Source organism: Peromyscus eremicus, chromosome 20 (genome assembly GCF_949786415.1).
Source record: "Peromyscus eremicus chromosome 20, PerEre_H2_v1, whole genome shotgun sequence".
NCBI classification, from domain to species: domain Eukaryota; kingdom Metazoa; phylum Chordata; class Mammalia; order Rodentia; family Cricetidae; genus Peromyscus; species Peromyscus eremicus.
Genome location: NC_081436.1, coordinates 25,764,482 through 25,780,545, shown reverse-complemented (window position 1 = coordinate 25,780,545; position 16,064 = coordinate 25,764,482). Strand labels below are relative to the sequence as shown.

The window sequence follows — 16,064 nt, the reverse complement described above, 5'->3', positions numbered from 1 at the left end:
AAGTATGATGGCGGACACCTATGATCCCAGCTCTGGGGAAGCAGAGACAGGCAGATCCCTGAGACCTGCTGACTGACCAACCTCGCCTACTTAGTGAGCTCCAGGCCAAGGAAAAAACAAGATGGGTGCTTCCAAGGAACCACACCTAAGTTTGTCCTCTGCTCTCCACATGCAGGTACACACATGTATATGGTGTGCATGTGCACCTACATGAGCATGCATACACCCACATCCTCACACACAAATAAATATAAACTTTAATTTGTACACTGACCAGAGAAGGTAAAAATTATCAAAATCAAATGAGCCAGGCATGGTGGTACACACCTTTAATCCCAGCACTCTGGAGGCAGTAGCAGGTGGATCTCTGTGAGTTCAAGGCCAGCCTGGTCTACAGAGTGAGTTCCAGGACAGCCAGGGCTGTTACACAGAGAAACTGTCTCCCAACAAACAAACAAAAATAATGATAAGGTATTATTATAAACTATAGAAAATAAAAAGAGGATCATATATTGTTATGATTAAGTTGTTTTGCGATAAGGTATAGAACCCAGGCTCATCTCGAAGCCCCCCAGGAATGACTTTAAACTTCTGACTCTCCTCCCACCTCTGAAGGCTGGGATTATAGGTATGCACCACTATGACTGGTTTTATGCAGTTCTGAGGAATCAAACCCAGGGCTTCATGTCTGTAAGGCAAGCACTCATCAGCTGATTTACATACTTAGCAATTTTATTTAATGAAATTATCAACTCAGAAGAAAATAGCTCCACAGAAGGACATACAAAAGACCAAAACTGCCAAGAAAATAGAAATGAAGAAACAGCAGTTACAAAGACCATTAGTTAATTAACTAACTACTAACTACCATTAATTAATTAACTACTCTAGAAATAGAGTTTGAAGTTAAAATATCATGAAAAGCCTCGGATACATATTATTTTTTTCCTTTTTAGTCCTTTGGTTGAACCAACTGTTTGGTTGAACCAACCAAAGTCTGTGAGTTCATTATCATTTGAAAGGCAACTACCTGGACCATGTCTGACACAGCAGTCTGTACCTTCCATGTCCTGAACAAATGCTACAAGGAGCCTCTTGTTACCTCTCAGACCTAGACACTTCCTTCAACTCAACTGGATATAAAATACACAGAAGTAACCATCACTGGAAAGACTGCATGTTTTCATGTAACTAAGTTTTTTTTTTCATGATGGGGTGTCTGATATCTATAAAAATAAAATGAATGTCTTTGCAGGTTATATTCACCTTTATTCAATTGACGCTTTTAGCTTCTGGAAGTGAATCTTATCAAGATGCTTAAGGTCTAAATAATGCACCCCTCTGCTAACTTGATACTGAGGAAAAATGGGATCTAAGCATGAGAAACAGCTCAATTCAGACAACAGAACATTTCAACATTTAGAATAAAATCCCACAGGCAGTATGATGTGATTATAGATATGTATGAGATATATATCTGTGGTGAGCTTAGGACATTTTCTTTTCTTTTATCAAGTAGTAGGGGTGAGGTCAAAGAGGTGGGTTGGCGCTGAGGAAAATAGAAAACCAAGTACAGAGTTTGGACATTTTTCTAATTGTGCTAGAAGACTATTAGGAGTTAGGCAGGAGCACAGGACAGCATAGACTAGAAGATTATTAGGAGTTAGGCAGGAGCACAGGACAGCGTAGACTAGAAGATTATTAGGAGTTAGGCAGGAGCACAGGACAGCGTAGACTAGAAGATTATTAGGAGTTAGGCAGGAGCACAGGACAGCGTAGACTAGAAGACTATTAGGAGTTAGGCAGGAGCACAGGACAGCGTAGACTAGAAGATTATTAGGAGTTAGGCAGGAGCACAGGATAGTGTAGACTAGAAGATTATTAGGAGTTAGGCAGGAGCACAGGACAGCGTAGACTAGACAACAAAACCGTCATGGCTGCTTTGCAGGGGATGAAAAGTTAGAGAGAGGTAACTCAAGTGGTGTTAGCACATGTGCCCCACAACTGAGTTATCCCCAGCCCCTTTGTACTTTTGAGACAGGGTCTTGCCAGTGTATCAAGGCTGGCCTTGAATTCTCTTTGTAACTCCAGTAGACTTTAAATTATGGCAATCCATCTGCCTCAGACTTCTGAGCTGCTAAAATATAAGCCTGTGCCACCACCAGGCCTATCAGAAACTCTTGTAATACTCCTGACAGCTTTTGAGGTAGGCACTATGACCTTTATTTTCTTCTCTTTCAAGGCAAAGGAACATTAAATAACTTGCCTAAACTCATTCTTCTGAGGTAAAGTTGTGATTTAAGCTCAACCCACCTGAGTCGACCCCAAGCAGCTGGCAGAAGAGCTAAGCTCTCTGCCTCGGAGAGGACACAAGAAAAGGGCTGAGTTGTACATTACTGTGGAACTGTGGTTGCTAAACTCTGTAATGATTAAGGGTAGAAATGAAGGATAAGGAACCAGCAAAGCCTAGCTTTTGTTAAGTAACTGAGTGACTCAAGTGTAAGTTGTAAGTGTATAAGTACATAAGTGTAAGACTTGAGTGTAAGAACATAGAGAAAGCACATAAAATAGGAAAAAAGGGGTTTCAAGACCCAAACCCAGAACACTGAAACAGTTGAGATTTGAGTAAGAGGAGGAGCAGCCATCAGAACAGCCACTGCTGAATAGGAAAACCAGGAGGGAGGTACAAGCCCCATGCCCCTTGCTCTAGGGAACAGAGAGAGGCAATGTGAGACTGTTGCTGTGAGACAGGGTGGGTGAGAGCAGAGTGTGGGGACTGGTACGACGGAGGATGTGGGAAGGCAGGTCCAGGAAGAACAGCCAGCACAGGCACAGCTAACTCAAAGGGCTTTCTGTCTTCAGAGGAAGGTGAAGATTTCACACATCATTCTGCCTTGCATCTCCTACTTCACATACCGTGAGAGATCCGTTCTGGTTGCTGGGTGAATTGCTACTCTGCTCTCCATGGGCCTGTGTACTCGCGTAGAGCGTCAGGTTATGTTCACTGGTCTGGCCAGCATAGTCCTGAGTGTGTGGCACTCCGTATTCTGTGGGAATTCCGTTCTGTGGAGGTGGTGGGAACGGGATGGTAGTAAAAGGCTGAACCATTGCGTCAGGAGTTGTTGTTGGCTCCTGGTTACCCTAGAGTAAGCAATAGGAGAGTGGAAGTGAGTGAATAAAACTTCATTATAGAATGACTTACAAGGTAAGTATACAGAACTCTTGGCATGCTTTATCACTGTACCCCCACTTAGGAAAAAACTGTTTGGATCATCAGATAACTCTCATTCTTAAAAAAAAAAAAATGGATTAACTTTATGTGAGTGTTTTGCCTGAATATATGTATGTGTACCACACGCATGTCTGGTGCTTGCAGAGGTCAGAAGGAGGAATAAGATCCCCTAGAACTGGAGTTACATATGGCCATGTCACCATATGAGCGCTGCAAACTGAACTTGGGTCCCTCTGCAAGCGCAAGTGTTCTTAACCATTGAGCCATTTTGCCAGCCTAACTAAGATAACTCTAATTTCTTATGACTTGAGTCTTCGTAGGAAACCAAAGGGAAGTAATTACAATTACAATACATGGTATCTAGAAGACAGACACTACAAATTAGAGTCTGAAACATACATAGCATCTACAATTTTAGAGTAGAGCTCAGAAAAGAGAATACTATTAAATAATCAGCCTAGAGGCTTAGACATCAAAGTACAGATTGATTTAAACTGTGGCTACTAGGTTAACAATAAAACTTGCCTTCAGTTAAAAAATATAAGGGACCAGTGAATGGCTCAGTGGGTAAAAGCACATGCTTGGCAACCTGAGTTCGATCCCTATAACCCACAAAAGAAGTGAAAACTGACTCCTGAAAGTTGTCTTCTGACCTCCACACATATGAACCCCAAATCTCGCTCTCTCTCACACACACACACAAAATGTCAAAATGTATTAAAAACAGAAAGGTAGTTATCGGACTGAACTGAATATGCACATTTTAAATAATTATTTCGAGCCTGTAAAGCTGAAAGCACAGTACCACTCCCCCCCCCCCCCCCCCCGCAACTTCTATTCCCAGATGCTTTGAGACACAGATTTGGGATACAGAATTGTAGCTCTGTGACATGAAAGTGGAGGCTGTTGGCAGTGGACAGGCGGGTGGAGAGTAAATAGATAGGAGAGAAGAGAGAGGAGAGGATGATCAACAAAATCAAGCTATGTTTGAAATGCCATAACAAAAACTAACACTTGGTATGCTAATTAAAAAATAAATTAAAAAAGATAAAGTAACTACAGAAACTGAAGCCATTTTGGTGTCATGGCCTCTGTCTCCTGTCTGTTCAGTCTTGAAGGTCAAATATAAAAAAGGAATCTTGTTACAGATTCTGTGAAGCCCTGACCATCACCCCACTTCTCAACAAGACTTCCCAATCTTCCAATTCACTCAAGAAAAGCAAATGTCACTATTTTACTGAACATATAAGTCTGCAATGTCTTTCTGGAAATAGATGCCAAGATGGCCAGAGGCTTCACAATAAGGGCAGGCACTTAGCTAAGTCGCCCCTCCCCTAATGTTTAAGATGTTAAAAGACTGGGTATCACAGAGAATCTGGGTTTATAACACTTGGTTTCCTGTTAGCCGTAAGCAAAGAGGCAATCATTCCCCTTCTCCCCAATCCTGATTATCTACTTTGCCCTTGGTTTGAGAGGGAATTCTCTAGCCTGAAAGAACTTTGGGGAGCTAAACTCGAAAGCATTTTCTAAACATTACTCCAGGCTTTCACCATCAAACATGTTGGCTGTTACTCACAGTGTCTCAAACATGATGAATTCAAAGCTATCAAAAGGTCTCATGCTGCCAGGCCGTGGTGGCGCACACCTTTAATCCCAGCACTCAAGAGGCAGAGGCAGAGGCAGGTGGATCTCAGTGAGTTTGATACCAGCCTGATCTACAAAGTGAGTTCCAGGACAGCCAAGGATACACAGAGAAACCTTTTGTGGTGGGTTGGGGTGGAGAGGGGAGTCCCCAAGTCTCTTGTGTGCTATAAAAGCACTCCATCACTAAAGCCATACCCAGTCTGCTGAGGGTACTTTTTAAAGGAAGGCTTAGCTATCATTAGTACAGTTAGTCTGCAAACACTGAAACATAACAAACTGGCAAAGCCTGGTATAAATGAGAAAAAAAAAAAAGATGTGAATTGGAAGATTCAATGTTCTTAAAAATGATCATCCACCCCAATCAATAACCAAAAACCCAACCAAATTCTCAGCAGGCATTTTTTATCCACACTGGCAAGTTGTCATGAAAGTATATGGAAACTCAACTGAAAAGTGAAAAGCAATTCTGAAAGTACTAAAACCAACCAGCCAACCAGCCAACCAGCCAACCAGCCAAGCAACGCTGCCACTCACTGACTTAAGATGTACTCTTCTAGAGCCAGTATCAGAACAGTGGCTTAAGAGTAGAGGACAGGAGAATAAAACAGAGAGCAACCCAGAAACAGGGCCCATGCACACTGCCAACTCAAAGGCAGCAGGACAAGTCAACCTGGAAAAAGAGATCTTAAAACATGAATAAATGGTGGGTGGAAATGACTTCGCCTCCCCCCCCACCCCCCCAATACGCACCCAAAGAGGCAAGGAGAAAAATCAATGAAAGAATCTTTAGGACAGAAGCAAGAACCATTAAGAAGAAACCAATGAATGAAATTTATCAGTATTTTAAAAAATCTGTTCTTTGAAAGACAACATCAAGATACCAATTAAAAAATTTGTCTCAGACACTGTGATATAATAATAGCTAGCAAATGACCAGAGATGGGATTTAGGAAAACACTTTTATAAATTACAGTCAAAAGAGCAAACTCTCAATGACCAACATGACTACCTGTTTAGAACTAAAAAATGTGAGGTTTATATTTTTAAACTAGTTATTAATTTATTATAACATACACCATATGAAACAAAACTTGAATAACTAAAAGCTGTAATTTGTTTTGAGTACTTAACACTAATCATCCAAATAAGAGGCCCTTGATTCCCTTCCCGATTAGAAGCAAATGGCATGTACCTGTGGGAGGCGGCAGACTGGGTGCTTTTCTAATTTGATAGAAAAACTACCAAGAATGTTGGAGAAGGGAGAAAGGGAAGCCTGCAAAGGGGGTGTGCTTCATCACACGATCAAACTACATAATCAAACAGTACACCAAGTGATGATGCAGCACTGATGAGCTCATACAGAAGCTTCCACAGAAGATAACTGAAACACAAGAAAAGCTGAGAGCATAACTGAGGTGTGTGGGATTCTTAAGACAGGAAACCTGAAAAAATAGAAAGAAGTGAAAGGGGGCTTCAGCTATATTGATCAGGAAGTTAAGAAAAGAGGGACAGGAAGAGATGGGACCTGGAGGACAAGTGGATTTTAAAGTCCCAGAGGAATCAACCAGAACAAAATGTGTAGAGGTAAGTCAGATACCAGGTTAATATGACTTTGGAACATAAAAATCTTCCCTTTACTTCTTAGAAATTATGCTATAAGGACACAATTTCTTTTTTTATTCGTAATTTCTTTTCTGGAAAAATGCCTGTTTATGTTGCTACATAATTTATTTTTACTATCTCTAAGTTGGAATATGGTTTAATGTATACAGAATTTTAACTTTTTTTTAATCATTTCAAACCTTCATTTATCCAACAATCCATCCATCCATCTATCTACCTACCTATCTAGTGTGTGTGTGTGTGTGTGTGTGTGTGTGTGTGTGTGTGTGTGTGCACGTGTGTATGCATGCCCGTGAGCATTATGATTCCATGTCCTCCCTTGATGTGAGTCCCTAGGATCCAACTCAGATTTGGCGACAAGTGCCTTTACCTGCTGAACCATCTTGGCAGCATTTTAATACTTGATCTTCTCTTCCAGATCTTTTGGTGCTCTGCCTGTCCCCATAGTTAGCAGAGCACACTGCTTCCCTAGAAGACTGAGGCCTGAAGAAAGGTGTGAAACAGACAAAAGTGCAAACTCAGGTGGACTGGTGGATGAGCAGCACCTAACATCATCGTGTTACCTAACGTACTGCATTTCAGAACTCTTCAGAAAGGGTCGATTAAGAAACACACGAGGACTTAAAGACCCGGTTTCCACGTTCATCTTAGTGGCCAAGGATTTGCCTCTTGCCCTGATGTTGCTCTTCTTGAACTCTAACCTCCATTCTCCACCTCATCCCTGACGGAGTGAGACTGGGTGCACAAGTACACAGCATGAATCACCCATGGGGTCACTCCTGACAGGGCTGAATGAACACACCAGCTGGTGGTGGGAGATGGGGGAAAGGTGATGTTTCTAGGGTCTAGCCACGGTCTAAGTACGGCAGAGATGCAGCCACAGCGGGACTCTGTCTTCCAGAAGAGGGGTACAGGCCTCCATCAGGAGGTCAGGAATACCTTTTACTTAGAGAGATGTGACAGACAGCAATATTTTTTCAATTTTCTGCTAAAAATGTTTATAGGCTAAGAGAATAGACTTGGGATAAAGCTTTATGTTTTATAGCATCTGCTCAGCCAAATATATTAGGGTTATTTTTATCAGAAATTTGAAGACGCTGGGCAGTGGTGGAGCACTCGTTTAATCCCAGCACTTGGGAGGCAGAGCCAGACAGGTCTCTGTGAGTTCCAGGCCAGGCTGGGCTACAGAGAGAGATCTAGGACAGGCACCAAAGCTATACAGAGAAACCTTGTCTCGAAAAACCAAAAACCAAACCAAACCAAAACAAACAAACAAACAAACAAAAAAACAAAAAAAACAAACACAAAAACCCACAAAACAAAACAAAAAAACACCAAAACCCAAACCGAACAACAACAACAAAAGTGACAAACCCTGTAATAGTCTTAATGTCTCCAAACTCTCAATCCTCTCTTCCACTTCCCCTTAAAGCAGCACTCAGAGCCCCAAACATCCATGAATCATGCCTTCCATCAGCAACAGAAGACCACCAACTCTATCCATCATCATCTGCTACTTGGAAATGGAAGCCCCTCCCCCATCCCCCTTCCTATGGGTTACAAGTTTAGTCTTGTCAACCTGATTGATGGTTTATGCAATCTACAGATGATTCTCTTTTCAACCAAAATTCCCACAACAACTGAAATTAATTTGCTATTTTTCTTCATGGATAATTAAGTTTACATCCATCCTATGTCAAAACTGGAATATTATTAGGAATAACAACAACTCTGGTTCAGAATAAAACAGGGCAGGGGCTCAAAGTGTCTTCAAAATTATAAAATAACTACGTTTTATGGGTGGTGCTCTACTGTAGTCTACTTCATGGTGAGGAAAAAATTCATTAGATACACATATAGTAACTAGCAAAATTCTTCCCTATTCCTTTCCCAGAATAAAATTGGACCGTGTCTACAATCATTCTATTATGGCTTGGGCATTCAAGTCTCTAAGTTGGTCAGAAATGAACTACAAACTTCTTCATTCTAAGATCCTCCCTGCATGGGCACATGGCTGATGGGCACACAGAGAATGCCTACTAAACTGATCCTTTACTCTGTGCCAAGTACCATCTGTGAAAAAGACGACTTCTCTCTCCTTCAGCTCTACTAGAGTAGGTGTAATCACTGGAAGGCTACAGTGAGAGTCCAGAGGCTTGTGTTATGTATGTACTATGGGAGAATGAAAAGTCAGAGGGCTGGGAATGCACAGAGTTCAAGGCCAGTGTGGGCTACAAAGGACTCTTTATCAAAAATAGAAGGCTGAAGATGGGTGGTTGAAGAGTACATACTGCTCTTGCAGAGGACCTGTGTTCAGTTCCTAGCACCCACTTTGGGAAGCTCATAACTGCTTGTAATTTCAGCTCCAAGGGAACAGATGCTCTCTTCCAGACTCTATGGGCACTATAATCACAAGTGTGTTCTCTCTCTCTCTCTCTCTCTCTCTCTCTCTCTCTCTCTCTCTCTCTCTCTCTCTCTCTCTCTCTCTCACACACACACACACACACACACACACACAAAATGTAAAAAATTTTAAACTTCAACTTGACTCATTTCTAAGAAGCTACTTTGAAAATAAAGCTGTTTGTGCTTTGGTCTACTCTGCCCTCAGCTCATCTTCTCCATGACTGTCATGGGACAGATAAAATTATTGCTGGGGGCAACCACCAGTAATTAGTCACAAAACCCTTGTGGAGTTGACTTTTTTAGTAGGGAGAGAAACATAATGGCAAACTAGCAAAGCAATGACCAGATGGACTGCTGGAAGGCAGGCCATGGGTGGGGGTGTGGGGGTGGGGGTTACCTTCTGCAGGAGGTCAGGGAAAGTGACATCTGGTCAGGTTTCTTTGGAAATCAAGGTAGCAAGATGTCTGTTTGGATGCAACAGCATGGCAGACAAGAGGAACACAGTACTGAGGTCCACAGCAAGAGACTGGAACAGACAGGCGCGGTACAGTGACAGGTGATGAAGTGAGGAAGGCGGTGGTGGGGACAGACTGACAGCTAAGAGGGAGCTAGTAGAGCTGTAGCCAGCCAGCATTCTGGCTTCTGTGGTCTAAGAAAGAGTTCGAGCAGAGAAGTGGTGTGGAGAGGTCAGGTTGTATGTGGTTCTTTCAGTGAAGGCAGGAGCAGGTGGATCCATTCCAAACAGTCCACTAGAGAGACGGTGCTCAAAGTTTGAAATCCTGAAAAGACATCTTATCCTGTGTTGCCCTCCAGTTTCTTTTTTTAAACATTTATTTATTTTTATTATTTTATGTGCATTGGTGTTTGCCTGCATGTACATCTGTGTGAGGGTGTAAGATCTTGGAGTTACAGATAGTTGGGAGCTGTCATGTGGGTGCTGGGATATGAACCCAGGTCCTTTGGAAGACCACAGCCATCTATCTCTCTAGGCCCGCCCAATCCTCCAAGTTTCTTTGTACCAATTATTCTGTCCACGTCTCCCCATCTGGCTAATTCACACACAACGTTTAATATGTGGTTCAGGCACCTACTCTTCTCTAGGCTCTTTCCTTGCCCCAACAGCTCTCCCTCTTCTTCCTCCCACCCTCATGTCTAACTTTCCTAGCACTATATCCTCCAGTCCTTGTTTGCTGACCCACTGACTTTCACAGAGCAGGAACTCCCTAACCAGGTAAATGCCCAGTTCTAGTTCTTCCTAGGTCCAGCAACTATTTAAACCTTTCAACCTATCCATGGGTATTTTTTAAAGACACAGAAGAAGAGTTACCATCTAGTGCATATAAACTTCTGCTACTTTTGAGAAATACCCAAAGTGATACTGAACACAGACTAGAAAAACCCAGCACGGGGAAACGGGACTGCAGGAAGAGACAAGGAGCTTCGATGGAAGGCTTCTAACTCAGAAAGGGCCTTGACAGCTATTTCTAAGGTGTAGCTGGTAATTCATTTTCCCCTTTTAAGTTTTCTTTCTGGGGCTGGAGGGATGGCTCAGTGGTTTAAGAGCATTTCCTGCTTGGCCAGAGGACCCAAGTTTGGTGGCTACCAACCACATCAAGTAGCTCACTACTGTTTATAATACCAGATCTAGGAACTGACGCCCTCTTCTGGTTCCTGCATACATGTGGCATGTACTCAACATAGACACAGGCACATACATATAAATAAAAGGTAAAAATCCCCAACCCTTTATTGTTATTAAATGTGCCCATGCAGGTGACAGCAAACCAAACTTGACAGCAAACTTGTGAAGAGTAGCAGCTCTATTCCTCCCTCGGTCTTCAGGGGGAGGGGGTCTGCTTTTAACATCTCTTAAAAAGGGAGAGGTCCTAGGCAGGGGGCTGCAGATGCTGGGGAAGCTCTTAGACTTAGACAGGCCAACATACCACAGTGCACACACAGCGGGGCCTGGCACCCCCTCCTGAGGCTCCTGGAGGAAGGAAGGACCAAGTGAGTTTGTTCCAAGCCAACTTCAACAAGTGAGAGGGAAATGGGACACAAAACAGCGCTATGCCAGCCTCTGCTGGGGTGGGGGAGTAGAGAAACACCCTCAGTCTCTTGGAAGGCTTTTACCAAAGGCATCAATAAATAATACATATTGCTTTGGGTGGCATTATTGCCTTGCCCCGAGATCTTTCTTGGTAACAGTGTAAGCAGGCTTTGTCTTAGAGAACACAAGCTAAGGAAATCACTGTGTGTCTTCTACTTTACACCTTGGGAGGTCTGAAGTCCACCTTCCTCTCCTTCCTCTGCATGTCCTTTTCTGAGGTATGTTGTTAGTCTCAAACCCTTTGCATTTCTCTCTTTTTTGTTTTGTTTTGTTTTTCCAGACAGGGTTTCTCCATGTAGTTTTGGTTCCTGTCCTGGATTTCACTCTGTAGACCAGGCTGGCCTCGAGCTCACAGAGATCCGCCTGGCTCTGCCTCCTGAGTGCTGGGCTCCCTTTTCATTTCTTAACTCTTTTGACATTCAGTTACTAGTAATTATGAATGCATAATCTTTGAAACCCACAAGGTTTCCTGAAGTTCTCTTCTGTTCCCAGGGTTATCTGTTTCCCCTCAGGTCAGGGTTTCTTTTTGTTCCTTCTGGCTCTTGGATGCTTCAGATTCCTCTAGGATTGCCAACGATCTTCATGCTCCAATGACTCAGGTAGAAAGACCTGCTGTGGTTTCCTCTAGGGCCTCTGTGGGTACCTCTACATACCCAGTCCCACCCCCCTATGACAGGCACACATATGCACAGTTAATAATAAAATTTTTAAAAATTAAGGAGTTAGATCATTTAGCAGTTAAAAGTACTCTCTGCTCTTCCAGAGGATCCCGGTTTGAGTCAGAGCACCCACATGGCTGTTCACAACCACAACTCTAGTTTCAGGGATCCAAGGTCCTTTTCTGATCTCTGTGGGCACTGAACGAGTGGTACACAGACATACATGCAGGCAAAACACCCACATACATAAAAATAAAGCTGGGTGTGATAGAATACACCTTTAATCCCAGCATTCAGGAAGCAGGGGCAGGCAGATCTCTATGGGTTCCAGGTCAGCTTGGTCTACATAGGGAGATCCAGGGCAGTCAAGGCTACATAGTTAAGACCTGGTCTTAAAACAAAAAACCAAATCCAAAACCAAACCCACAAACAACAACAACGCCCTCCCCCCCAAAAAAAACCCAAAACACAAACAAAATAAAATAAAGCATAATTAAATTTCCCCGAAACATGTTGATCAGGTTCCTTGGAGAGAAGCAATTACAGCATTGGTTGTTCCACTTTGATGCTGAAGAAAGGGGGTGGCACAGTAGCCGAGGAAGTGCTTGGAGAGGCCTGAACAGTGCCAAGCAGCCTGCCGCCCATATAAACAGAACCTTGGGCTGCTTTCTGTCTTTATTTGTGCTGGGCACACTACCTTTACCACAGCAGCCACATAAGGCCGCCCTCAGGCTTTAGCCCCTCCTCCTTTTTACCTATCAGGTTTTTTCATCTGCATTAATTTTCCAGAACTTTGTTTAGCCCTTGTTATCAGGTATGCCACTTCTCACTTTCTTCTGCTGATTTACACCATTTTTTCATATTTCTATATTGCTAGTGGATCTTACAAGGGATGGGAGGCAATGTAAAAGCATCCTAACCTAGAAGTCAAGGCTCGCATTATGTAAGACAATCACAACTTTAAGTGAGCTTAGTTCTAGACTTCTATTTAAGTGAGAAAGGTTGGCTATCAAGGACACCAAGAAGCTCCCTAAAAACAAACCAAAGCTTCAAAGGAAAATGAATAGTGTTTGCTACAATTCCTGAGACAGGTCTTGCACTTAAGCTTCAAGAAATTAGGTGCATTGGCCAGGGTGATGGCTAGTGGGGAACAGCACTTGCTGTACAAGTGAGTTCTGATCAGTTTACAGGAAGCCATGTAAAACCCAGTGATTCGTGTCTGTAATCCTAGCATTTCTACAAGTGTGATGGGAGGTGGAGACTGAGGAAACCTCTAGAAGCCTGTGAGCCAGCTGGCTTGGGATACACAGCCCAGTGGCAAATATCAAGAGACCCTGTCTCAAACAAGGCAGAAGGTGAGCCGTGAAGCTATCCTCTGATCTCCACACAAACACAAACATGCACACTCATGTGTTATGTACACACACACATCTCAAAATAAGTAAACATTTTAAAGATAAAATTAGGTACAATGAGACTGTGGAAAGCAAAGCAACTCAGAGGAACATCAGAATCAAGTGCATGGGGCATTTTATCAGCCAAGTGCCCCAAGACAACGTGGGAGCAGTTATTCTAAGCCTTGACACACACAGAAGATTTGCAAGTGTCTAACTACTCTCAGAAAACAAAAGAAAAATCAAGTATTTACCGACTAGAAAGCCTCCTCTTTAATGAATGCAACAGTGGCCCAGACAAGAATGCAGCCCAAAGAGGAAAATGATTTCTGTTGCCTCATTGATCTAACAAATGGATCAATAAGGCATGTCATGGACTCTTATCCTTCAGTCAGGAACAGCCATGAAACATAAACCAGCGATTACAAGATTTAATCTCCTTGTTCACAAGACAAATCAGAGAAGGAACCACCAGCAGGCCTCTTCCCCTGGTCAAGGCGGCCTGTCTCAGAGGAAAGGAAGACACAGGACCAGAAAGGAGGCAGGCAGAAACCGCCTCTCAGAGCACCATAGGGAAGGAATCTATATTCCACTGGATCTAATATGTCAAACACATCCAGATTTTTCTCTACTCTCCTGTGAAAACCAAGTCAATGCTCAATTTTAAGAGGTAGTGGTGTGTGAGCTATTTCTTCTCCTTACTTGAATTTGATCAACCATATAAAAATTATAGTTATTACTCAAAAATAAAAATTCAGATTAGAGATGTAAGCCATGGATAGAATACTGGTCTAGCATGTGCAAGGCCCTGGGTTTGAACCCCACCACAGGGGAAAAAATTGCATATAAATTATTTTTAGCAGGGCTGGAGAAGTGATGGCTCAGCAGTGTAGAGCACTGGAATCTTTTCCAGATGACTGGGGTTCAGTTTCCAGCACTCATGGTGGCTTATAATCATCTGTAACTCCAGTTCTAGGGGATCTTAGGCCTTCACTGACCCCCTTGGGTATCAGGCACGCACGCACGCACGCACGCACGCACGCACGCACGCACACACACACATACGCGCCAGGACAAAGTCCTACCACACAAGTTTAACTTGCTCATCCTCTCCTTCCAGAAGGAGGTGCTATAAGCACCTGACACTTGGACACTACAGGTCAAACCATCTGTTAGGCAGCAGGACACAAACAAGGAAACATGAGTTCTGTGCCCCAGCAACCCACAGCCTGTATTCTGATTTCTTTTTTTTTTTTTTTTTTTTTTTTTTGGTTTTTCGAGACAGGGTTTCTCTGTGTAGCTTTGCGCCTTTTCCTGGAACTCACTTGGTAGCCCAGGCTGGCCTCGAACTCACAGAGATCCGCCTGGCTCTGCCTCCCGAGTGCTGGGATTAAAGGCGTGCGCCACCACCGCCCGGCGTATTCTGATTTCTAAGTGAACTTCACTTGGGATTTAATAGTCTGTAGTTCTGTGATACAGGGGCTTTACTCAGGGAAAGAATCAAGTTTCTAGAAAAGGAAGATATGTGTCTGGTATATTACCATATAAAAGTGTTTTCTCTGTAACAAAGTCAACAAAATGTTATTAAACAGTTTATTTGTTCCCAAGCTCAAATAGCTACAAGCTGTTGCAGACAGCCAATAAAGCTGGTCCTCCATATCTGCAGCTACATCTATTCCCAACTGTTTATTAAGAATATGTAGAAAAAGATGAGTCAGTATTAAAGATGCAGACCTTTTCCCTGTCTTTATTCTTGGAAGACTCAAGGATAGCAACTGTTTACAGTATTTACACTGCATCAGGGTTTGATGGCATGCATGGGTTTTATGAAAATACCTCAGGAGGGTGGAACCAACTCTTTGGGGGAACACCTAGGTGACTGAGCATTCCCAGTCTCTAGCACCTTCTACAATGCTCTCCACATGAATTACTGCACCCTCAGACTCTCAACCACTGTGTTGACACAAAATGGCAGGAAATAGTTAAACTGAGGACATTTCCACTTATCCTAGAAGAACTTAAGGCTCTCAGAAAAGGAACACAAATCTCAAAGTACTGGATAAAATGGCTTACAAAAGTTTAGTAAGTGAAGAAAGAACTCCTGCTAAGTAAAAGTTAAAGAAACATTAAAGCCCAGATTATTGTTTTGAGAAAGGGTTTCACATAGCCTAGGTTAGCCTCCAACTCTCCATATACACCAGGGATGAAAGTGAGTTCCCAATACTCCTGCCTCCATTTCTCAAATGCTGAGACTACAGGAATGCACACCATATGTGTGCTGGAAATCAAACTCAGGACTTTATGCATACTAAGCAGGCACTTTATGGACTGAGCCACAGCCCAGCCCAAGGTCTATCTACTCTTTATGCTGTATTTGGCATAATGCAGACCATGGTGGGAGAAAGAGGATATCAAGACACTGGAAGGATAAATCTAGGTTAAAATCCAGACTCTATGTGTGGGATGAGTCTTTCAATTCCTCACTGCTTCAAGATTTTCACCTGTAAAATGGAAAAAGGGATCACTACCCATCAGTGCACAAGCACTGAGATCAGGTGAACAAAACTCTTTGCTTCTGGCTTAAAAAAAAATAAAAGATAAAAAAACAAAACCACAACAAAATAAAAAACAGGCACTAGAGACAATAGTCACTAGTGCTGTGAAGGAAGAAAAAAGACCACATAGTCCGAAATACAAGTCAGCTGCTGAATTAGAACCTTAAATTCTCTGTGTTCTTTTCCCCATAAACACTGACATTAATAAAAACATAAGGGAAGCGGAGTCCCAGTCTGCTCTACTAAAGACATAAGCACAGTTACAGAAATTAATCAGTGTTCCTTTGGATTACTGCTGTACATGCATCTTAGGTATTCTTTCTTGATGCTCCTTGAAATTACTGTTCAACTGATTTTCATGCACTATCTAATATATTAAATGAGACACGATTTTATTTTTATTTAAAAATAATCTCTCGCCGGGCGGTGGTGGCGCACGCCTTT

General features: G+C 42.7%; 1 protein-coding gene across 24 annotated transcripts in view; it reads right to left on the bottom strand.

Annotated features, from left to right (window-relative positions):
- Rbfox2 (RNA binding fox-1 homolog 2) overlaps positions 1-16,064 on the bottom strand; it is a 247,547-nt gene that overhangs the window by 48,538 nt on the left and 182,945 nt on the right. For all 24 annotated transcript variants that reach the window (XM_059247129.1, XM_059247134.1, XM_059247133.1 and 21 more), the window contains one exon: positions 2,917-3,141. In XM_059247129.1, the coding sequence (XP_059103112.1) occupies positions 2,917-3,141 (225 nt within the window). The remainder of the gene's footprint in view (positions 1-2,916; positions 3,142-16,064) is intronic.